At 39.5% G+C, this 25,421-nt stretch overlaps 1 protein-coding gene across 3 annotated transcripts; it reads right to left on the bottom strand.

Annotated features, from left to right (window-relative positions):
- Positions 1–8: 8 nt before the first annotated feature.
- On the bottom strand, positions 9–22,426 carry rnf44 (ring finger protein 44). Of its 3 annotated transcripts, none has more exons than XM_061788691.1 (11): positions 22,114–22,426; positions 17,276–17,471; positions 12,784–13,006; positions 11,179–11,346; positions 9,886–10,059; positions 9,634–9,795; positions 8,619–8,734; positions 8,382–8,469; positions 6,938–7,059; positions 3,541–3,640; positions 9–3,462 (listed from the first exon to the last, which is right to left on the bottom strand). In XM_061788691.1, exons 2-11 carry the CDS (start codon positions 17,380–17,382, stop codon positions 3,400–3,402), a joined length of 1,323 nt encoding a protein of 440 aa, XP_061644675.1. In that variant the 5' UTR covers positions 17,383–17,471; positions 22,114–22,426; the 3' UTR covers positions 9–3,399. The 3 variants fall into 3 exon arrangements, with proteins under 3 accessions (XP_061644675.1, XP_061644674.1, XP_061644676.1); XM_061788690.1 differs by lacking the exon at positions 22,114–22,426 and adding an exon at positions 20,829–21,327; XM_061788692.1 differs by lacking the exon at positions 22,114–22,426 and adding an exon at positions 20,829–21,324 and having other exon boundaries at positions 11,227–11,346.
- Positions 22,427–25,421: the final 2,995 nt, after the last annotated feature.

Genomic DNA, 25,421 nt, shown 5'->3' with positions numbered 1-25,421 from the left:
GCCTCATATTGGTATACATAATACATTTATTAGTGAACAACCCTCACCAATCAGCCACAACAATTGAAAAAAATATGATTGCACTACTTGGTAAAGCATAACTAGCAACTTTCATTTAAAAAAAGTACAAATCTTAAAAAGTTCAAACAGTATACAGATGCAGATAATACACAAACTAGTTAATGTTAAATGCTACAAACAATGATTCAATGGAATGAAAAATTAAAACGAACCTCTATGTAACGTGTAAATATATATATTAGTTTCCTTCCTCCCACCCCCTGCAATACAAACATGGAACAATGAGGTAACTGTAAATGTGCAAGTACCAAAGCAAAATATATCTGCCTAACACAAGACGTGCCCCTGGCTCTGTAGGTGGGCGGGCTGAGGACCCCTTTAACAAGCAGGGAGGGTAAGAACAGTAAACCACGATCCCAGCACAGCAAAAAAAGAATCATCATTGGTAAACCATAAATGGCATCTACAAAGCAATCACAAATCCAAACAATTTTTAGCTGCTTATTGGAACACTTTTTTGTTACACCAGACAAGGTGTTAGATTATTGAAGTCAAGTAAAAGACTACATGACTCTATTCTGTGTTGTCTTAATCATGAACCACTTGAGTGGGAGTGTTTTTCCTTTTTTTTTTTTTTAAATAAGTGGGGTAGCTGTATAATGTCAATTCAATAGATACTGTACTCCCAAAAATAAGCGCTAATAACATGAAGTATATGTGAACATTACATTTTAAGATATTGATACACTGAGGGCAAGTGCCTGAGAGGCCAGTACAGTACTACACTTGAGTATGTATGACAACACTTTTTTTCAACCCTTAAACTATAATTATTTCCACTGGGGTATTAGTATAACATGCTTTACGAATACATGAGATCCATGACAAACTATTGCATTCACGCAAGTGAGTTTTCATAGCTAAAAGCAGAACATCTAGCACCTTGTCACTATGGCTTCTTGATAAAACTACAGTAGTCTCAGAGCAGGTTGTTTTCAGTCATTAGGGCAACAACAGTAACACAACACATGTAAGAATTGATGGACCAAGACCATTTTCCCCCAGCAAAATGAAGTTAGCGCAATAAAATCTTGTAGTCGTTCAGTTCTATTAGAAATATGTGCAGTACAATGCATGGCAGTTATCAGCTGAGCATTAAGATCCAAACCTCCAGAAGCCAACTAGAACTGGATGACAAGCATGCATATTGTGCACCGTTATATACTGCAGGTCCCCCCTGCCCATCCTTGCGCTTGATTTTTTTTTTTTTGTTTTTTTTTTTTTAAACATGCAAACACCTTCTGGAGTGATTAGGTAGGAGTGTGCGCACATTGAGAAGTTGGACCATAGCAAATAGTCAAACTGGTTTGTAAATGACTTGTGTACGTTGCCTCTTTTTAGTTATTTTTTTCTTTTTAAAACATGCCTTGTCTTTAAATGGTGTACTATTTCAGACATAAGAGGATATTACAATTGCTTACATTAAATCCTTTGTGGGCAGAAGAAAATGACATAAATTCAGTTATATCGTTTCCATAGCATCCTTTCCATTTGACACTCTTCTTGTCCTGTATCCTCATTAACAGAGTGGCCCTGAGTTTTCCCCCTCCCCCCCAAACATACAATATAGCCTGCGAATAGATATGTATGTACACGTAGATTAATTCTCAAAGCTGTGGGTAGAACTCATTAAATGGCTTTTTTTTCTTTTGATGGCACACACGTCAACGACTCACATTCACTTAAGACACTGAAGTAAAGAAAAAGGCAAGATCCCTTTACACGTAAAAGCAACGCTTACAACTGCCTGTTAGTGCTTACTATTTTTTTTTTTCATTAAGTGTCAACACAAGCAGGAAAAAAAGAAGTCCAACAGTGTTCGTACACTACTGAACATTCCGTCGTTTGAACCCTGTGCAGGTCACATTGCGGTGCAAGACGGACGGCGTGCTGAGCAGTGTGACCAGTGACTTCTACGACATTCGTCTGTCTTCAAATCTAAAAGCATTCACGCGCAAGTTATTAATACACTTTTTTTTTCTTTTCTTGAAACACCACCATTAAGCTGATGACCACGTTACCAGAATATAAACACAAACATTGTTAGTGATCCAAACGCTTTCCTTCAATTCAGTTTCTCTAAAAGGTTACAACGCAATACATAAACCTTTAAGAAACGGTGAAAATGACACAGTATTTGTCAGGATTAGTGATAGGTTTGTGCTTGTCAAGGTCATAAGAAGGCAGGTCTAAAATATGGAAAAGTAGGCTATATTTATGTATTGGATTTGGCTCACAAACAAACAGACAGACATTGACAGCCACATCTTCCTTAAACGGGAAGATAAAAGTCCATTCAAAGTAGCCCCTGTGCACATATTGCTTTCAGCACAGGACGCCAGTGCGCCTTTCGGACAATGGTGACTCGCATCTGTTTTAATGCTCGTCTTCCCACATAAGCAAGCCGTTCATTTAGTATGCTTTTTTTTCTTAAGTTGGATCTCATTTTGGTGGTAATGCTTGTTATAAATATTGCTAGTCGGAATCAACAGTTCATGCAAATCCAAGCATGCCGCCCTGTATCCAGTGGTTACACAATACATTGGCTCTGTGAACGGGAAACACGCACACGTGCGCGCACACACACACGCACGCACACACACACACACCCCACACACGCACGCGCACACACACACACACACACAGAGGATAAGTGTAGCACTTGTGCAGTTATGCTAGATGACCTTGAAATGATCTAGTCCATGAATCCAAGAAATCTTTTTGGATACATGTGCTTTCCAGAGAGGATCGTGCGGCAGATACGCATCACTTGCAGTCTCAAAGCTCAGGCTGAATTAAAGTGGACCAAAACTGTCGAAATGATCAATAGCGTATTGCAGAACATATATATGAAGAAGTCTGTTTAGCCAACACTAACATGCATCTATGGTGCTTCTCAACACATCCTATTATTAGTCTTTGTTAATTGTGTCCAGCCTTCCATCCTCCAGGTTCCGGACTCCTTCCCTCATGAACACCACCACCACAAAACCCACTTATCTCAACAAATACAACCCTGTAAAGAAAAGCAGCAAATAATGCGCACGGATAGGGAAACTCTTTGGAATCTGCAACAAGGAACGGGGAAGGCCAGAGAAAGAACCAGCTGGTGATCCCGCCTTCTGGCTGCAGCGGGGATTTTGTTTTGTTCACAAGACTCGGACAAATGAAGCACAGCAGAGGTACAATAGGCTCCGGGAACCATCCCAGACTGCTTATTATTTAGGAAGTGGGTTGTTAGCTGTAGTTAGTTAGTGGTAGGTGTCCACAGCTTTAGGACTAACTCTGGCGTGTGCGCAGCATTTTCCACTTCAGCTCTCATTCCGCCTCCCGGTGCACGTCCGATGCGTCAGCTCGGCAGATGGGACAAGTCCGATTGGTCTGGAAGTCAAGCGGAGGCGTGTCACATAACCTCGTGCCGATTGACAGTCTCTTTTTGTCTTCACGACGTCATCTTACCTTTAACCATTTATCCACACATTTGGCGTGGAATTCGTGATTGCAGGGTAATACACGAAGTAGCTGCCTACACTCAAAGTCACTAAAGCACACAACACACCTGAGGACACAAAAAAGGGAGTAAATACATGAAGCATATGTAAAATGTACAACCCCAATTCCAATGAAGTTGGGAAGTTGTGTTAAACATAAAAACAGAATACAATGATTTGCAAATTATGTTCGACCTATATTTAATTGAATACACTACAAATACAAGATATTTAATGTTCAAACTGATACATTTTATTGTTTTTAGGAAATAATCATTAACTTAGAATTTTATGGCTGCAACAGGTTCCAAAAAAGCTGGGACAGGGTCATGTTTACCACTGTGTTACATCACCTTTTCTTTGAACAACATTCAATACACGTTTGGGAACTGAGGACACTAATAGTTGAAGGTTTGTAGGTGAGATTCTTTCCCATTCTTGCTTGATGTACAGCATTCAGCTGTTCAACAGTCCGGGGTTTCCGTTGTCGTATTTTACGCTTCATAATGCGCCACACATTTTCAATAGGAGACAGGGCTGGACTGCAGGCAGGCCAGTCTAGTACCTGCACTCTTTCACTACGAAGCCATGCTGTTGTAACACGTGCAGAATGTGGTTTGGCATTGTCTTGCTGAAAAAGATGTTGCTTGGATGGCAGCATATGTTTCTCCAAAACCTGTATGTACCTTTCAGCATTAATGGTGCCTTCACAGATGTGTAAGTTACCCATGCCGTTGGCACTAACACGGCCCCATACCATCACAGATGCTGGCTTTTGAACTTTGCGTCCATAACAGTCCGGATTGTTCTTTTCCTCTTTGCCCGAAGGACACGACATCCACAATTTTCAAAAACAATTTGAAATGTGGACTCGTCGGACCACAGAACACTTTTCCACTTTGCATCAGTCCATCTTAGATGAGCTTGGGTCCAGAGAAGCCAGCAGCGTTTCTGGGTGTTGTTGATAAATGGCTTTTGCTTTGCATAGTAGAGTTTCAAGTTGCACTTACGGATGTAGCGCTGAACTATATTTACTGACATTGGTTTTCTGAAGTGTTCTGAAGCTCCTTTTATACCCAATCATGGCACCCACCTGTTCCCAACTAGCCTGTTCACCTGTGAGATGTTCCAAATAGGTGTTTGAAGAGCATTCCTCAACTTTTTCAGTCTTTTATGCCACCTGTCCCAGCTTTTTTGGAACGTGTTGCAGCCATAAAATTCTAAGTTAATGATTATTTGCTAAAAACAATAAAGCTCATCAGTTTGAACATTAAATATCGTCTTTGTAGTGTATGCAATTAAATATAGGTTGAACATGATTTGTAAATCATTGTATTCTATTTTTATTTAGGTTTAACACAACGTCCCAACTTCATTGGAAATTGGGTTGTATGATAATATGGGCCTTTGTGTGTTCTTCAGACCATTTTAAACCTGAAGTGAATTTGTAACAGTTGCCAATTGTCCCAGCCCAAATCCCAGCCCTTAAACTTGTGGGGTGACATCACAAATATAAATTGAATCATTTTATGGCGACGGTCTATAGTGCGATAAGTGTAAAAACGATAATTATAGATAATAAATAATTCCTCGTTTACCACGGTTATGTTCCAGACAACCCCCGCTATAGACAAAATCCAGGAAGAAGTGACCAAATATATATTTGATTAATTTTAGATTTTTAAAGCTTCACGCATTTACAGTAATACCAAAATATAAGTAGCGCAGGCATTTTTGTCCACTTGCGGTCGTCATCCTTTCATTCTATACTACAGCCTGTGTGACATTCAATGTGGACCTGTCTTTAAAAGGTGGGCCTGAAATGTTGAGTGATGTGGAAATGAGCGAAAGAGGATGTTCAGATAATTGGCTGTTTACGGGCACAGTGGCTTTAGCCACTGTGAGGGCAGAGTGACTGCGTCAGTTGAGTAAGGCTGGTCGGCAAGAATGTGCTTGTGCTTCATGTATTTTGTTACCGTTTGTTCAATAAAGCAATTGAAAGGGCACCGGCGGCTGTTTCCATCCTCCCTCTATCCAAACCACCTGTTTTGGATTACAATTCGTTCTATCTTACAGTGGTAGGCTATATTCAATTAGATAATGACGTTTACTTTACCGTAGACCTGCAGTTGTGTAACTTAAGCCAGTTGGGCTTTGCAATAGACACATTTCACTTTCACTTCTTTAATGAAATATGAAATGATTCCAAATTTTGGACATTTTTCTCCTGTTCTATCTGCTCAATTTGTCACATGCTTAGTTACTCCTCGTCCTCCTTTAGTGATGATGATACTTGTGACTTGGACGGGCGGCTCTGCACTGTGGAAGGTTACTGTTTAACTGCGCTAACTAGCCAGCCGCAGTTCATAGCTGGTGCGAAGCAAGTCAGCTCAGTACACCAAGCATTCGCCCATTAGTTTCCGAGCAGCCGGGAGAGCAGGGAGGATGGGTGACTGTTTTACATAGTTGCACATACGACTGGCTGCTCCTCCAGCTCTTTGGTCAGAAACAGTGCTGATGTCGTTGTGGTGACTTTTGGCGTGTCCCAACAGTAGTCACCACAGCAAGTCACTCGCATGAATTGTTTTTGGCAGTTTTTACGCCGGATTCTATTCACTGATTGTTCCAAAACAGATTGATATTATTGCAAATGACTGCCAGTTTCATTTTCTTGAACAAAAGAATATGTAAAGACAACTTGTTAGGGAAATATAGGCCATCTGAACACTATAGGTCCTCTATTTATTTATTTAAAGGTATAGCCTAATCATGTATAAGAAATGTTTAGATGTGGAACACGATGTGTTGTGTTCCCAATGTGTGTATGAAATTAAAAGGATTGTGCGCTCTACTCACTACCTTTATTCTGAACAGAGCTGTGTCGTATTAAGTCTGAACTAGCCACATCCTGATATGCTTTATTTGACCTGGTCCATTGGTCTATGACTGCTTTATAACAAATTCACTGCAGCTTGAAAATGGTTTGAGCTTCACTCATTTTTTTAAGCACACTGCTATTGTTCCAATACTAACTGTACATGGCATAAGCGGTAAACAAGTGTTTCCTCCAAGATTTTCTACACCACAGAGAAGATCCACACATAGAAGACACACATCATAAGTTAGCTCAACCTCTCAGACTCATGTTGATAAAGCCAACAATAATTTAGTCCACTGAATGTTGTCGACTAAAACTAGTCTTAAATAATCTACCAAATACTCAATTCTAATGACAAACAACTAGTGAAGAACCTGAACTATTTACCAAAACTACTATCAAAACTTGACATTTCATGATACAATGAGATATTCGCTTGAATACACGATACACTGAAAAATAGGATGAGGGTAAAGAGGAGGCTTACAACGTTTGCTCAGATAGATGATTCTCTGAGCTAAACTTGTAGGATGGAAGTTGCTCGATGTCGACCTTGTTGAGCCCACGTGGTTTTGCTTCACCCAACCTCTCCGCTAGATTCAGTAAAGCCTGCAAGGAGACAAGATGCTTAACTTAAAACAGATATGGTTTGCAGACAGATAGTGGGGTTTCTGGAGGCTTGCCCACACTTCAAGTGACTCTTTTGTTATCTGTTATCTGCCTGTTTTAAAAAAATCTGTCCGCACATACTTCACCGCTTGTTAAAGTTGTGCCACAGAGTAAGTATGAACTGTTGCCTCAGTGAGTAAATTACAATGGTCAGGCTCCGCCACCTTTCGTTATGGTAATAAAAGCCAGACTCAATATTAAACCAGCAGTATATGCGGCTCGCTTGCATGAGACAGGGCTAACTTCAGCAAGACAAGAACTAGAGTGTGTAAAGTGGTATGTGCTATTATGTGGACTCACACACTTTTCCATTTTGCGCCATTCCATCTCAGATGAGCTCGGGCTCAGAGAAGACGGCATCGTTTCTAGGTGTTGTTGATATATGGCTTTCACTTTGCATGGTAGACTTTTAACTTGCATTTGTCAATGTAGCGACAAACAGTGTTAACTGACAACAGTTTTCTGAAGTGTTCCTGAAGCGCACGTGGCAAAGTCCTTTACGCAATGATGCCAAGTTTAATGCAGGGTCGCATGAGGGATCAAAGCCTACAGGCATTCAATTATGGTTTTCGGCCTTGACAATTATGTGCAGAGATTTCTTTAGATTTTCAGAATCTTTTGATGATATTATGGACCATAGATCAGTGATTCTGGCTGGTTCTGGACCCAAAAGTGGGCGGCGGAGCCATTTTGGGTGGGTCACGGACGGATAGTAAAAAAATTATAATTCAGACTGTTGCTTTGGTCTGTATCCTTCTTTCCCTAAAAAGAACTCATAATATAGACATTTGACTTTCTTAAAAAGAAGAGATCAGTGCCAATATATACAATTTTGTACATGCAGTTATGACTTTGGTGCTCTAAAAGGCATAGCAAAAATAGAAAAATCCAGGTCCTAGAGTGACAACAGTTGAGAACAATGCTGCACATCATGAATTCCCTAAATTCCTTGCAATTGTATGTTAAGAAACACTATTGGACAATTTGCTCACGCAGTTGTTCAAAAATTGGTGAACCTTGCGCCATCCTTGCTTGTGAACAACTGAACCTTTCAGGGATGCTCCTTTTACACCCAATCATAACACTCACATGTTTCCAATTAACCTGTTCACCTGTGGAATGTTCCAAACAGGTATTTTTTGAGCACTCCTCAACTTTCCCTGTCTTTTGTTGCGCCTGTCGCAGCTTTTTTGGAACATGTTGCTGGCATCAAATTCAAAGTGTATCTTAGGATAAAAAGTGTGGCCAAGTGGTGAACTAACCTCATAGTTCTCCATTTCCACATCATCCACATCAAGGTCGAGACTGATGGCTGGGCCTACTGCTGTTGGAGGCACAGGAAGCATTGAGCTGAATGAAGAAAGAGAGAAACAATGAAACGCAACGCTTGTACTGTACCTCACCATTAACACAAGTAGCGGTTAAATGTCTTCCGCCTGAACTGGTAACGAAAGTTGATCTTTCTTGAGAAATGGGCATCATCCACACTGTATACTTACAGGAAGTAAGGGAGAAAGCCTGGGTAGTATGAGGGAGGTGGCAGGGGAGGAGGAAGAGGCTGCTGTAGCCGGTATCTCTGTCCACTTGCTCGCCGTGGCAGCATGTGAGGATATGGCTGGTGGGAGAAAAAAATAAAATAATTCATTTACTGTCGATGTGAATTGTCTGAAATGTTACACACTAAACAGGAGAGTCATTACCAAATACTGCTGAATTGGAGTTGCAGTAAGAAGACAATTACACTTCCACACGGAAAGTGCCTTGATATAACTTATGCTGCAAATTTGTACTACATACATAAGAAATTACGTTAAATATTTGTGAAAGTACATTTTAGCAAGTTGCCTATACATATTTTCACTGAAATAGAAGTGACGGTATCTTGGAAAAATTTTGAACAAACTGAGTTCATAGTTGTTTTTTTAACCAGGCATGTAGGGGTGGCCTATAAATTAAATATTTTACGTAATAATTTATGTTTTACGTAATAATTTATTTATATATTTATATAAATTTATATATATATTTATATATATATATTTTACGTAATAATTTATATGTTCTCATTGGCATTGTTGATGGTACATAGAGGGGGATACTGCAATTCACATTCTCATATTAAAAAGGTCAAATTGTAAAGTACTTGAACAAATCAGAATCATCTTTATTTACCAAGTATGTCCAAAAAACACACAAGGAATTTGTCTCCGGTAATTGGAGCCGCTCTAGTACGACAACAGACAGTCAATTGACAGAGACCACTTTTGAGACATAAAAACATTAAAAAAAAAAAAAAAAAAAAAACAGTCACTGCGCAATAAAGGTTTGCTAGTTATCTGGTAATGCCGGTACATTTTTCCCCCCATTTGTTTTCATTATCGTTGTAAATGTCAACCATACTTTTAGCAAGTTACTTCCAGGCATCTGCTGATGAACTATAATGTGGATTTTGAACACACAAACAAAAGCTGGGTGAAAATAAAAGTAAATAAGTCATTCCTTGGACTGTCTTACCACTCCAAAGGGAAGCTCCTGATGCAGAGGCTCTTGAGGAAGGTACTGTATGGGCAGAGATGGAGGCAGCGCTGGTGGGTGATGTGAGGGAGGGTAAGAGAAGGTTCCTAATGGGCGCTGGTCCCGTCTTAGGTCAACTTCATTCTCTACTCTCTGTAGAGGCTGATGGGGGTGATATGTACAACCACTTTGATAAGTGCCAGAAAGCAAAAGTGACCACACAGTTCGTGCTATTTGGTGTGGACTACTCACCATGCGTGGGTGCTGAGGCTGTAAAGGGACAAATTGGCTCATAGGAGTAAGGTGCGGTGGCTGGTGGGGGGGTACAGATGGGTTTGGGTGCAATACAAAATGTTCGTTGGAGATCAGGGGCGGGAAGGCTTGGTAAGACACCGGCATGTGCTGCATGGTACATGCCTGTATGAGCTGAGAGGTGACAAAAATACAGGAAGAGACTCATTTTTATGCAACATTCTGCCCCACTCCCAAAATTTGTGATACATCCTCCACCTGATCTAATAATTCTATTTTCCTACATGTTTTAGGTAGGGCTGAGCGATGGGACAAATGTACAGGAAAGAATTGCTTCATGCCATTCCTGTGTCCATTCTATATTTGCTGACTTCTGATTTCAACAAACTAGGGACTGGCATAGATTCATTAAATAACTGCTCATTAAGAATTGTGACAATTTGGCAAATTGGAGTACACTACTTGCTGCAACCAGCAGAGGCACATTTAAATCAAATCTCAAATACGGGTATAGTTTGATATGTTAAGAAAAACAACGTAGTCATTTATGGTAAGATGAGCTACATCCAGGCAGCAGTCTGCTCAAAACGACATGGGCATCAACACAGGAATTCGGAACAGGATTCTCCTAACCCCATTGAATAAATAAATAAATAGTCAATCATTAAGGTGGAACGGTTCACAAAATCCACCGTTTGGTTCGTATCTCGGTTTTGTGGTCACGGTTTTCGGATCAGTACATGTCTCTTAGGAAAATCAACTGAAAGTATGTTCACAACATTATTATTAACGCCCACAACATAAAACAAATTGCAGTGATTTCATAACTGTATGATATACCTGTATATGTTTTGAAATAGTTGTGTTCTGTGTGTGTGTGCACATAACCCAAGCATTTATAAACCTTAACATTCTTTAAAAAAAAATGTTGGGGGAGGATTACAGGTCAACTGTTTGGCCACTTCTCTTTGATTCTCACCTGAGCTAACAAGGGGACAATGCCCATGTTTGACACATCGCACAACCCTAGTTAAAACCATGCGATAAACATGGAACATGAAGTGACATATTACTGAAACCACAGCACTGACAGTGTTGCCACAACGTCAGGTATGTTCAGGCAATACCACGCACAGCATATGTTATAACAACAAATTCATGCCACTAATTTTGCAAATTCACAAGACACATTGTAGCTTATGAGCTAAGTTCTGCAGAGAAACAGACTGCACGGTTGCTATCGTGCGCTACATGAAAGCCACTGACATTTGGGCTTTCCCCTTTCAAACTCACAGGAGGAGGAAGGCAGCAGAGTAGAGAGAGCTGTCCACTGAACATTACCGAGCATGCTGGGAGCTGCTGAGTGTTGCACCCTGGTAAAGGCTGCCCAGCGTGGATGGGAAATCCGTGGGTCGTCACCGTCGTAACAGTGTATGATATTGGAACAGATCCCTGGGGCATCTGACATAAGAGAAAAGAGAAGTGGACGGAGATTAATTGCAAGCTGCCTCAAAATCTGATGCTATGGTTACAAACTGGACCATCTACGCAGAGTACGGCTATCATCTGGTGGAGCCAGAGACAACATAATGCAGTCACTCAAATAGTGGTCTCTGCTGTGAGAGAAATCATGCCCTAATTAATCACCACATATGCAGTCCACTTCGAAAAATAGGTTGCATCTCAAATGTACTGATCAAAAATATAAATACATGTATTTTCCTCCCATTTTTAATGAGCCGAACTCACAGGTCTATGATGTTTTTCTATATACACAAAATGCCAATTAATCTCAAATATTGTTTAAATCTGAGTTACTGAGCACTACTCCTTTGCCAAGATAACCCTTTCACTTCACAGGTGTGTCATATCAAGATGCTGATTAGACTGGGATCATTGCACAAGTGTGCCTTAGGCTGCCTACAATAAAAGGCCCCGCTAAAATGCATAGTGTTAATGTATTGGGGAGTCCGGGGGGATGGAACCAGCCAATATCTGATCCTTGCAACATCGGGTCATGTATTACCATGCTGCAAAATGAGGTGATGGTCGTGTATAAATGGCAAGACCGATTACTAACCACTGAGTGGTTTTCTACCCCCCAGGACGCCCAAATACAGTAAAACTACACATTTTAGAGAGGCCTTCTATTGTGGGCAGCCTACAGCACACCTGTGGCTATAGTTAATAATAATTATTTATTATTATGATTACGCTGTCGAATCAGCATCTTGATAAGCCACACCTGGCAGGTGGACGGATCATCTCGGCAAAGGAGAAGTCCTCACAAACACAAATTCAGACAGATTGTGTCGATGTGTGGCTCATAATATATATCCCAATCCCTTACCTATTTTCAGGTTTTTTTTAAATGTTTTTATTCCAGGGCAATTATAATGGCCATCAATTATTCATACATTTCCGCTATTTGAGGTCAGGCCCCGTCGCTATCCGCCGCAACTATTAGGAGTCCACTGTAATGTGAAATTGATAACTATGATCATTTTGGTCATGTTAATCATTCTATGAAAGGTTCAACCCTTTTCATTTCTATGTGGACAAACGCAATTTAATACTGTCCCAAAATATATAACAAAGCAATGGTCTACCATTCAGTGATTGACAGAGGCTATATAAAATAAAACAATATATATTTATTTTAGCACATACTAAATACAATATCCTATGTCTCGCATTTTAATAAAGTATCATTTGCGGGGGAAAAAATACACTTAACAAATTGATACATAGTATTGCTGTAAAAATAAATGTGTCTCATCACGAATAAATGCCTTACCCAATAGCTGGTACTCTCCAACTGAGAAAGCGCTGCTAGTAACTGTATGAGGGAAGACGGTATTGGCTACCACGAGCAAAAAGTAGTTCCTAATGCGCTACCTGCTCGTGTAAATCCACCATGATGGGGCTCTGCTGGGGCAGGTGGGCCGCAGGGTGAAGCATGCGTGGCGATGTGCTGGTGTGGCTGTATTGTCTGGATTCATCTAAAGGAACCTGTTGGTGATGTTGGGAGAAAAGCAGATGATGGAGATTCTCATCCTGGACCAGGGAAGACTGCAGCACAGGCCTGTCTCGTAGCCCCCACTGGCGCCTCACTGGTGGGCTGTAAGATCCGAAAAAAAATAAAAAAAGATATATCACACTGGGTTTTATACGATCAGGATTTTTTGGGCCACAGATTTTAAATAAACCGATCAGTGATGTGATCACAAGATGAAACAATATAGCTATTTAAATAACTTATTTACTGAATATACTGTGGAACCTTTGGTTACTAACCTAATTGGTTCCATAACCCTGTTTGTAATACCAAACATCATAAACTGAGGTGTTTAAATTTAAATGAATGCAAATGCATTGACTCCGTTGCAGCCCCAAAACTAAGTTACGCTTACCTTTTTTTTTTGGTCAGTGTATGGTTAAAAATAAGTTCAAACACACTGTTATAAAGAAATAACACTAAATAAACATGATAACCGTTTATTGCTCATTGACTAACTTAAGAGGGGTAAGGGGAGGAGGAGTACAACTCATCCAATGAAGAAGAGTCTTCCATAATAACACGGAGAAATTCTGATTCAGGTGCTTTTTCTTATGTCTTTCTTTTTTTATTCATTGGTTGATTTGGGCGCATCGAAGTGATCCAGGGATTTTTTTTTCTGTTCAGAAAATAAATTAAGAAAGTGGGAAGGTTTTTTTAAACATTTTTTGATTGCCTTGCTCATAACCAGCGAGCGCTTTCTCATTTTTTTTGTCAGTCTAATAAAGAGCAAAAAAACAACAAAGATGCAGTACCTTACTTGCATTGCGTGGCATCCAGAGCCAATAATGGTTACACAATGCGAGGAGAAGAATTGATCTTTCCACTCATCAATGACAAGTGACACATGCTTCCTAACAAAACCTTTTGCAGTTTTGCTTTTTTTAGGAGCCATTCTGACTGTTTAGCCCTCATCTGTTAGCAAAGGTTCTGTGCACATTGCACCAACTTGAGTGGTCATTCATAAACAACGAGGCTGCTGCTCGGATCTGTGATTGGTGAATGTGCGTAGGCAGAACTTTTGCCTAGCGACAACATGAATGGACAGCTATTTTGACGTAATTACGCAGACATTAACCATTCATTGTCTTAATTAGATGCTGCAATTCAATGAGTAACGTGCATACTATAGACAGTATTTTTTTATGAAAAGAAAAGTATTTGACTTTTTTTTTTTTTTTAACTACAATTCCAAATCTAACGCGGACACTACTAGATTTGTGATGGGATGGTCGAAGATCTGAAAGCAGAAAGCTAAAAATAAAGTAGCTTTCGGACTCAAACATACATAACAGCAACGCTGAACATCCCCGGAGTAAACGAGATTGTGTAAGCTGTAAAGTCATAATTGGCAGGTCAGATCGCTGTGGCGAAATATGACATTACAGCCCATCACAAAATTTGCATAAAATGCAAAATATCTATCGATCACATCGGTGGAAAGTCTATATCACACCAAATCATTCAATTCTATGGAGATTAGTAGGCTTTACACGATCAGGACTTTTGGGGCCGCTCACCGTTCAGTGGGTTTAAAAAAAATTATAACCGATCCGATCACAAGTTGGAGCAATGTGTCTATTTAAGTGACTTGTTCATTTACTGTATATATATGTGGACTTAATTGCTCAAAAAATTATATTTACAATAAATAATGTATCTTTGTTCATCTATTTATGCCAGGGAGGCATAGTGACAGACAGAACAAATGAATGGTCTTCTATTAGATTGCAGGAAGTACATAGCAAAACAAAGCAAATTGATTTATATAGCGCATTTCATACACAAGGTAACTAAATGTGCTTTACATGATCAAAAGCATTTAAAAACAAAGAAAAAAAACATCTTATAAACATTTAAAACAAAGAGGAAAACATAAAATAACAATACAATTAAAACAGTGTACAGTGCAAGAAATATCATTTAAAAGTGGAAATGCTCTACAAAGCATGGGAAAAAACAAGAGTTTTTAACCTGGACTTAAAAACATGCACACTTGGGGGTGACGTCACTTCTGTTGGCTATTTATTCCATTTGTGTGCAGCATAATAGCTAAATGCTGCTTCACCATGTTTGCTTTAGACTTTGTGCTCCACCATTTGTCCCAAGTCTGTCGATCTCAGAGGTTTATATTCCATTAGCATTTCATTCATGTATTCAGGAACTAAACCGTTTAGTGATTTATAGACTAATAGCAGAACTTTAAAATATATTCTAAAGCTGACTAGAAGCCAGTGTAAAGACTTTAGAATCGGAGTAATATGATCTGACCTCTTTGTTTTGGTCAGAACCCGAGCTGCAGCATTCTGAATGAGCTGCAGCTGTTTAATGCTCTTTTTAGGGAGTCCAGTTAGAAGACCATTACAATAGTCAAGTTGAGATAAAAGCATGGATGAGCTTCTCCTGGTCTTCTTGACACATGCAAGCCTTCACTCTGGATATGTTTTTCAGATGGTAGAAGGCAGTTTTAGTAATTGATTTGATATGACTGTTGAAAGTCAGGTCGGAATCTATCAGAACACCAATGTTTCGGACTTGGTCTTTGGTTTTTAAAGAGAGTGACTCCAGGTAATTACTAGCAGCAATCCTATTTTCTTTATTGCCAAAGACAAACAGTTTTGTTATGGTTTAATTGAAGAAAATTTTGGCTCATCCAGTATTTATGTTTTAAACAGTGACACAACACCTAAATATAACTGTGTGTCATCTGCATAGCTATGATAGTCAAAATTAAAGTTCTGAAGAATTTGACCCAAGGGTAGCATATACAGGCTGAACAGGAGGGGTCCAAGAACTTACCCTTGAGGGACCCTAAAGGTCATTGCCATTCGATGACATTGAACACTTCCAATGGTTACAAAATAACTCCTTTCCTCCAGGTAGGACCTGAACCATTTACGGACTGTTCCATTTAGTCCTACCCACGTTTCCAACCTGTTCAGCAGTATATTATGATGTACCGTATCAAAAGCCGCACTGAGATCCAACAAGACCAGATTTGACACCTTTCCGGAGGCAGTATTCAACCTTGTATGAGTTAGCACTTTTGATAAGAGCAGATTCTGTACTGTGATGAGTTTGGAACCCTGATTGAAATTTGTCAAAAAGTCAATTTAAGTTATTTATTGTATCCACTTTTGGTGACATTTTTGTTTGTTGGTGTGCTGTGAGATTTTGCAATTGTAAAAAACCCATAAGGGTTAGAAATCACTGCTCTAGTCAGATCATGCATTCTAATCAGTCAGGTCAAACCAACCTTACAACATGACAGAAGTAATGGGTGCTAACTTACTGGAAATAAATTACTTTATTGTAATTAAATGACTTCACACACACCAAAACTTTAGAGCATGATTCGACAGAACGCCAGCATGTTCGCTTACAACCGTTAGTACTGGCACTAGCTTGCTTGGCTACATAACGTTTTGTTGCCTGCTTGCGAGCGGTATCCTATTAAAAGTACGTGTACCTCAAGCAAGCCTTAAACGAACGTCCTCTCACGAGCACTGGTGACCACCAACACACGTTTCCCCCCATTTTTTTCTTATAAACACACAGCGTGATCCATTATTGTTATCGTCGCCATGGTAACGAGTGTATCCGGTCACGTTTGAGTTGACAAGATAAAGCCCAATGATCGTAAAAAATGGTGGTATGGTATATAAGATTTTATTGCAGTAGTCTGACATAGTGCAATCATGAAAGACCAAATTTGTCTTGTAATCTGATCGGACATTACGTGTTGTCTGTCCCCCACCGCCGGCATGTTTTTTTTTTTTAAATAACTTTATTTATATTTACAGTACTATGTCAAAAGACACGCCACAAGGCTAAAATTAAACTAGCTTTTGGATTATAATATATATATTCTAACTGTACACTACAGCAACGCGGAGTAAATGTCTTTTGCGGAGCTGATCAATGCAGCGAATTATGACATTAAAGCTGATCAGCCTATCAGCATAAAATGCTAATTATCGGCCGATACCGATAAGACCGATCAGATCGGTGTAAAATCTAGAGATTAGGATCAATCAATATCAATGTGTGCACACAAAAATAATCATTTACAGTCACATTCCCACCTAAGGCCAATTTGAGTCTTCAATGGACCTACTATCCATGTTTTTGGAATCTGGGAGAAAGCGAGTGTACCGGGAGAACACCCATGCAAGCACGGAGAGGACATGAAAACCCCACACAGTTAGGTCGCAACCCGGTTTTGAACCCCCAACCTCAAAACTGTGAGGTGGATGTGCTAGCTACTTGAACATCATGCCGCCTTAAAAGAAAATACAAATAAAACGCACAACCTAGTGTATTTAATTGTACCTTCTCCTGAGATGCACAGGGGTGTTACAGGGCTCTCCAAGGAACCTCCTCGGGTTCAAGGGGGCTGTTGGGGGCAGCCTATTTACTGCTACTTCCCATGGTCGCATTGGTGACGTCGTGCAGACGAGTCACTCTCTGGGAAAGGAAACTACACAGTGGCGGAGGCACTTGTATGTTGCCTCCGATTGTCTTAACCCTGTAAGAAATTAAAAAAAATTAAAATAACCAGACAAATTAAGACCCATACAAAAAGGCACATGGTTAAGCCGTAGATGTGTTACAAGTACGACTGGCCTAAACATGAAGTACACCTTCGTAAAGCGTTTTCAATAGTTTGCCTACAGTGGCTTATGTTTTTGCCATATTGAACACACGGTGTAGAGAAAATGAATGCCATAAGATAGCCACAAATTCCTACGACTATACAAAACACTGGACACCTTTCACTAAGTGTTTTTCATACTTTACCTACCCTAAATATTACAATACTCAATATCACTACTCAGAATGATGTAGTGCAGTTTAGACACCACTGCAAAGTACAATTACAAGCGATACATTAGGCAATAATTTATTTTTATTTATTATAACAATTATAATTACTCAAAGGGAAATTTAACCTAGACTGCTGTATCCATATTTTGTGTTGTACACCACACATATAGAGAACCAAATGTATGCAGGCAAGCAAGAAGAGATGTCAGCGTGAAAGGGGCACGCTACCGTAACTTCTTGTGTATAATGCGCACCCATCCCCCAAAATGTAAAAAATCAATGGTGCGCATTATGCAGAGGTATAGGGGAAAATGTAAAACAAAACAAAACATCCATCCATCCGCTTCTCCTCACTAGGGTCGCGGGCGTGCTGGAGCCTATCCCAGCTATCATCGGGCAGGAGGCGGGGTACACCCTGAACTGGTTGCCAGCCAATCGCAGGGCGCATACAAACAAACAACCAGTCGCACTCACATTCACACCTACGGGCAATTTAGAGTTGTCAATTAACCAACACGCGTGGTTTTTGGATGTGGGAGGAAACCGGAGTGCCCGGAGAAAACCCACGCAGGCACGGGGAGAACATGCAAACTCAACACAGGCGGGGCTGGGTATTGAACCCCGGTCCTCAGAACTGTGAGGCAGACGCTCTAAGCAGTCGTCCAACGTGCCGCCCAAAACAAAAAAAATTGCCCCATTTTATAAATGTATGCCGCCATCTAGGAGGTTATGATAACGCGGTACACGATAATCTCAATATGCCACCGCCACCTAACCTAGAAGTTATGAGAAAGGTGTACACTTTCATTCTAATATGCCAGCGCCACGTTGATGCTAAGAAAAAGGTGTAGCCTACACTTTCATTCCAATATGACAGGGGTACGTATGACTGCATATGTACAGTTGTGCTCCTAAGTTGACATACCCTGGCAGAATTTGTGAAAAAAACATTTTTATTTACTTTTTTTAATACGACTGATGAACAACCATCATTAATTTCTTTATGGTTAGGTTTTGTTTGATGATAACCCTTTTCTGAAATGCTTGACAGTTTAATTTGAATCCTATTAAAATAAAACTAAATGTGTTTCGCCTGGCCCTTCATGTTTTCTTTAAAGAATTGTACCCATCTTACAAATTCTTCCCGGGTAATCAGAATCATCTTTATTTGCCAAGTATGTCCAAAACACACAAACATATGAGCACAACTGTGTGTTTTTCTCATTTACTAAATAAAAGTAGGGCTGTGAATTTCAAAATAAGAGCAAGTAAATGGAAAGTATTACGTGTTCAAATAAAGTGCTTAACTTCAGAATAATTATTTGAAAAAACTAACAAAATACAGATAATACTTCATATTTTGATCATATGGGTAGAAGCAAAATCATGCATTGTAAAAATGCATTACATATGCAATACATAGGTAGAAGGGTTTTCCAGAATTTTTACGTCAACTTTCAGGGAGCATCTTATACATGAGTGCGCATTATACACGAGAAATTACGGTAACAGTGCTACAACTCTCTGTCTTGAGCTGCGGTGCCTTCCTCAAAGTTACCTCAACAGTAGTCAGGAAGCAGACTAGCATGTCTTCAACAACTAGTTTCCATTTTACATTTTGTCCACATAATAATAATAATAATAATAATAATCACCTTTATTATCATGAACATACATGCATTCACTCAAATTCTTTTCCCTGCATTTTACCCATCACAGTGAACACCCACACGTTTTAGTGGAACACACTGGAGCAGGGGCCAGCTACAGCGCCCGGGGAGTGACTGTGGACCAACATGTTGTGGCTGGTTGTACATTCATCCATTTTCTATAGTGCTCCTCATTTGGGTCTGAGGTGAACTGGAGCCTATCTCAGCTGACTTTAGGCAAGAGGCAGGGTAAACCCTGGGCTGGTCACCAGCCAATTTCAGGACACATATTGACAACAATTTTCCCTCACATTGACCCCAATGGACGAAAACCATTTAAATTAACAATAAGCAATGGTGTTTCAGGCTGGTTTGTCAATAAAACTTCCAGTCTGAACTTTTAAAATACATCTTGATTGGCATCATGGTAGGTCTCATCATTGTTTCTGTTATTGTCATCACTTCATTGGTTTGCACTTGCAGAAACTAATTACTTTAAAAAACGAAAGGCTATTTATTGATCTGATGTTCTTCTACCCATCGTGCTCCTCAACTCTCTCCACACTCCAGCTACAAAAGGACTCGAAAGGGAGCAAAATCCAATGAACTCTGCAACCATGGTGGCATCTGACAACCCAAAAAATGGTCCAGTGGTGCCAGGGACCAACAAGTACTCTATGCAGGGGTCAGAATACAATAACAAAATCCATAAAATTCACACTCATGTTTAATCTTCAAAGACAACAATGATAATATTGTTGAGTCTATAAGCACACGGTGTCTTCGGCACAAAAGATGAGAACAACACGCATACGATTTCAAGTGAAAAGGCACAAACTGCCCCAGTTCAATAATAAATCGTCTAGTATTAAAAGCCTAATGTAATATAATAATCGATTCGTTTGAATCATGATCAAAATATTTAAAACAAAACAAAAAAACATCCTTCCTGGGGGGCATTATTAGGGGTCGCTGTTACATGGCTGAACAAAAACATGGAAAGCCATGTGCTCAGTAGACAAAGCAACAACAAAAGCTCGAGCGTCTCTCTTCGAGTTCGGTCCGCTTTGTTGGCGCCCTGCTTTTTCGGAGTCGTATAGCGTGAAGCTGTGCAGACACGCACGACTGTTTCTCTTCGAAACGGGACGGTGACGGCAGCTGAGAGCTCCTTTCTGCCAGGGACAAGTCGACGTCCCCTGTTGAAGGAGAGCTAGGCTAGCTGCGTTAGCCGAGCTATGCTAACGCTTTGTCCATCAGCCTCGTAGCAAGGACAGTTAGCAAGCACACTTTTGTGCTCTCACTAAAACAAGGGCCTCACAAAAAAAATCAAAAATAAAGAGTTGAGCATAATAGAAACACGTCATAAAGGGACTTAGTCATATACGAGTTGGTGTAGCTTGAGAGCTTACTTTGGTGGCTAGTTTGTGTGCTCCGTGCCGTGAGAAGGAGATGGCAGGTGTTCCAGCTTCCAAAATGCCGTCTCCCATCCACCTACCCTTGTGTGCGTCAGCCTGCGAACGACGTGCGTCCCTCGACACAACACCGTTCCTCGACTTTAGTCCACAACTGTTTCCTCCGACTGATAAATATATGAATCCCATACAAAGTGCCCGACGGTCCCGCTTGCTAACGCTAGACAGCTAATAGACGCTTTCTTTTTTCTGCGCAGGGACTACGTCTTCATAGAAACCGTAAAAAAATAATAAAAGAAATCAAGACCCGTTACTGGTAACATAACCCGAGCAGATTTAGAGATAAACGACAAAAAAAGTCGTTCTTGGATCATCATAGCCAGAAAATCCTCATTGCCGCGTGCACGTTCCCTACACTGCATTGTTACGGCGAAGCCACGCCCCCTGTTTTGGAGTGACCAATCAGAGCGCGAAAAACGCAAACAGCGACGGCTATGCGACGTCCCAGCAAACGGTTGTGACTGTTTTGTGTTCGTTCTTACTTGCGAACAAAACACCACCGAAAGACGTTAAATGGGTCTGCGACTTTTGTTCAAGCATCGTGAGAATGAAAAGCGAGCCTACTCACGTTATTCAAGTACTGTACATTAAAGTTTCGTAGTTTCAGTCAAAGGACACGACTGTCATCTACCAAACTCATCATGACTGGTCGACACCAGTTCAGAATCAGAATCATCTTTATTTGCCAAGTTTCATGCAATCACAACAGTACGAGAGTGAAACAATTCATAATAGCAAAAGTCCTTTAAACGGCAAAGTGAGTGAGTGCGTGGAGGCCACGGTGTCCTATGAGCACTATCCAGTCGGTTATGTAATTTTGCAAGACTCCCATTTCTGATTAGATCCAATGTTTCAGCTATGCACTTTGTACACCGGCGAATTATGTCGAACGTTAAACATCGCGAAGCCTGATTTGCATCGCCGTCAGTTCGTTTGTGTGTTTCGAGTTGAACGCGGTCACTGCAGACTTTTAGAATCCCGTCTGCCGGATGCAAGTCGACCTAAACCACGCCAAGCTGACGGATGAGAGGGTGTTGTGCTCAATGTATACATTACGACCTCACACTCAGTGGCAGCAGTAAAAAAAAATAAATAAGGAGGGGCTGTGGTAGAGGCTGAGTCCAATGAGCGCCATCATAACAACACGTCTTCATGTCCAGTCTCAGCCACATCCCGAGCAATTTAACCTGCGCTATCTCGTCTGGACACAAAGCGTCATTACCTGATTGCTGATGTGCAAATATCCGATCGCTGGTATTTCCCACGTAATGTTCACATCTCGTCAGTCAAGAGCGGTATCCTACTGCACGTTCTCCGCGTGGAACATTCCGTGATTCTCAACACTGGCGTAAGGAAAAAAATCAAAATCAAAAAATCTAACGCGTTATGAATTAAAAATCCTGTCAAGACATCTCGTCAGAGCTCGCCGTGCCCGCATGCAATTGCGACTTTGTCTTTGCAACGTCCCGCGGTTCATTCTGCACACGCCATTTTCTGGTTTTGAAAGTCGTAGTCCAGCCCACCGTAAGCTTCTCTTCTTTCTCCTGCACTTCCTTAAACTGAATGAAAATAGACAGGAATATTTTGCTTGATTGAATATAGACACTTTATTTTATGGCCTACCTTTCAATACGTTCGAAAAGATAAATGCAGACGCTGGGAAAATAATCAGATGCGTGAAAAATGTTTATTGTGTTTCACTTTTAGCTCTACAACTACCACATAATGACCAACAATAAAATACAGTATAAGTAATAGGCCTGAGTGTTCATCAAAAACAAGAGAGGTTTTATTCCCAAAAAGTATATCTGTTAATGTAAACCACTGTAACATTTTTCACAGTTTGAACATTAACACTGCTTTTAAATACAGAAACATTAAAAATCTACTTAAATAATTATTCAAATCAAATTTATAAGTTGAATAAACATTTTACTTTTATATTTTTTTGAAACAAACAGTTCTTAAATATTAAATGTATTGTACTTGAAAGTTAAATATAAATGGACTACTTAAAAATGTACTTTACTTGAAGAGTAAAATATGTAATGTACATAAAAAGAAAGTAAAACATACTGTATTTGTACTGTACCGTACTATACTGGATTTTTAAAATGGTTTTAAACAGGGTTTATGCCACAAGGTGGCGACAAGCTTCATTATAATGTTTAACTGTACGTCATGTTTTAAATGTAAATTGTATTTCTATTTAATTCAGTGATTCTTTCACGTACCACGAGAGGGAGCCCATGTACCACTGGCGGTACTCATACCACACTTGGAGAATCACTGATAGTACATACACAGTATACATATACAATATGCAGTGCATGTAATAGCTCAATAAAGCATGATTACAGTAATTCAAATGGTCCTCCACAGATAGACAACAATATCTGTTCTTACCAGAGCAGGTAACAATTTTAACAAAAGTGGCATGTTGCCTGATTTAACAATTGAATAGAGACTGTAGAGATTTCCTGTGGTTGAATTTAGCTGTAGAGAGAGTTTTCTGATTCCACATTAACTAATTCATTGCCATATATTTTTGCTTCCTGTGCTATCTTGTGCACCAAAATATATAGGAATATTGCTGTTTCAATAATGCTTGCAGAGTCAAAGATCCGTTGAGAAACTTCAGACAAGAAACCAGCCCTGTGGGTTAGGTGGACCACGGCCAACTGTTTTGTAGGTATGATCTGCTGGGTATTCAATAAAAGTTTGATATTTTGCACTGTAAATGGTCATATATTCATTGGAGCAGGAGATGTGAAATCAGAAATACTGAAATGAGTTTCCTCTGTTGTGTGGCTGACCTTTGGATTGTAGATCGTGTGAGAGGTTTAGGGACATTCAGGAGGAGCCGTAGCTCCTTCCAGTGAAGAAGAGGATTGGATGCATCATTGTTGCCTCACGATAGAGCTGTTCCGTTCCGGTCACATCCAAATGGATAGACGTCTCAGAATAAGATGCAGCGATACCTCATCTGGCCTGGAAATGCCTTGGTATACCCTAAGTATATGCAAGGGTGTTAGCAAAGAGAGTGATGCTTTGGGTTAATTTGTTCAATCTGCTGTCACATTAGCCTAAACGTGAGCTAGCATAGGCATTGAAAGAAATCTAAAAGTGACGTAGTAAAATGTATATATATAAAAAAAAAAAAACTAACATGGTGGGGAAGTGAAAAAGGGAATACAATCCGTTCCTGAGGTAGGAATAGTCAAAGAGAAGTACAGTAGGGTCAATTTGGACTAACAAGTTTGCTTCATACAGTACATGTTGATTTATTGGTACATATATTATTTTCATTTCATTGTAAGTGTCTTGGTAAGTGCAGATATGGATTTTGTTTTTAAATAAAATCAATGATGAGGTCAATTGCAATAATGGAAAGATTGTGTTTCGATTTATCGGAAGGGCTTGGGCAGCGTTTTGTTGCCGCCGCACCCTTAATTTGTATTTTTATTGCTTGAACAGGTGTGGCAGTGACGTGTTCAGCACTGAAAGTCATAAACCAAAGTCTATTGGATAAGATTAAGGGGAGAATATGGGAACACCTGTCATCCATATTTCTTGTCTTGTTCGCCATTGTCAATATAATATATTCTAATTTGCAAATAACCTCAGTAAATATTCACTGTATCATTCTATAGCAAGACCCATTTGAGGTAAACACGTAATCTTTGTTTAAAAACCATGTCTAGATACATATATAAAACAAGAATATTTATAAACATTCTCTTGTATTTACCCTCTGTTATTCTGTAATCTGTTCAAATGCAACACATTTCAAAGAGCGTTAATGCAACATAATGCATTCCTTGGACAAGGTTTGAGTTAAATTGAAATTTAATCTCCTGAAAGGGTTTCTACTGGTGAGAAATGACACAAGAAAATACCAAAAGACCATAAAAAAGTTGTGGCACAGATATTATTAAAAATATTAGCCTGATTTCGTTTTTTTAATTATTTATTTATTTAGTAATTACTCAAATTATTGTAAATTATTCGTATGCCTGATCTGATCACTGATGAAGAATTCTAAAGGATTCTGGTAACCTCTTGGATAATATATTATATTAATAAATTAATATATATCTAGTATTATATCTCCAAAATAAATTATACGTTTAGAAAATTGAGTAGGCAGGTTTTGAGAAATTAATAATTTTGGACAACTTCATTGAGAGTATTTTGCATTTTTTCTATTTACTTGCATAATTTCCATCTAAAACCTTACCATTCAGAAAATAAAATTCCAGATATGAATATTTTTTTTTTTTTTTACAGTACCTCACTATACCCGAAAAATGTCACTTTACATTTTGTACATACAGTATATTACCCAAAATAAATGGTGAACTTAATTTAAGTAACTAGTTTGAAACTTTATTTTCTGAATTCAAAGTTATTCTTTTTAATATTCAAAGCACATGTTAATTGAAAAGATGTCATTTTCTTGACATGTAAACCTTGTATACGTAGGTTTCATGTCATGTCTGGTAATTGTGGTGAAACAATACATTGTCA

Source organism: Phyllopteryx taeniolatus, chromosome 10 (genome assembly GCF_024500385.1).
Source record: "Phyllopteryx taeniolatus isolate TA_2022b chromosome 10, UOR_Ptae_1.2, whole genome shotgun sequence".
In the NCBI taxonomy this organism is placed as follows: Eukaryota; Metazoa; Chordata; class Actinopteri; order Syngnathiformes; family Syngnathidae; genus Phyllopteryx; species Phyllopteryx taeniolatus.
This window is presented reverse-complemented; position numbering and strand designations above follow the sequence as displayed.

Coding starts and splice junctions, on each gene's coding strand:
- rnf44 (XM_061788691.1), bottom strand. CDS start 17,382: ATGCGACCATGGGAAGTAGCAGTAAATAGGCTGCCCCCAACAGCCCCC. Junction 11,347..12,783: donor TGGTGGATTTACACGAGCAG/GTAGCGCATTAG, acceptor CTCTTATGTCAG/ATGCCCCAGGGATCTGTTCC. Junction 3,463..3,540: donor GTGTGGATAAATGGTTAAAG/GTAAGATGACGT, acceptor CTTGACTTCCAG/ACCAATCGGACTTGTCCCAT.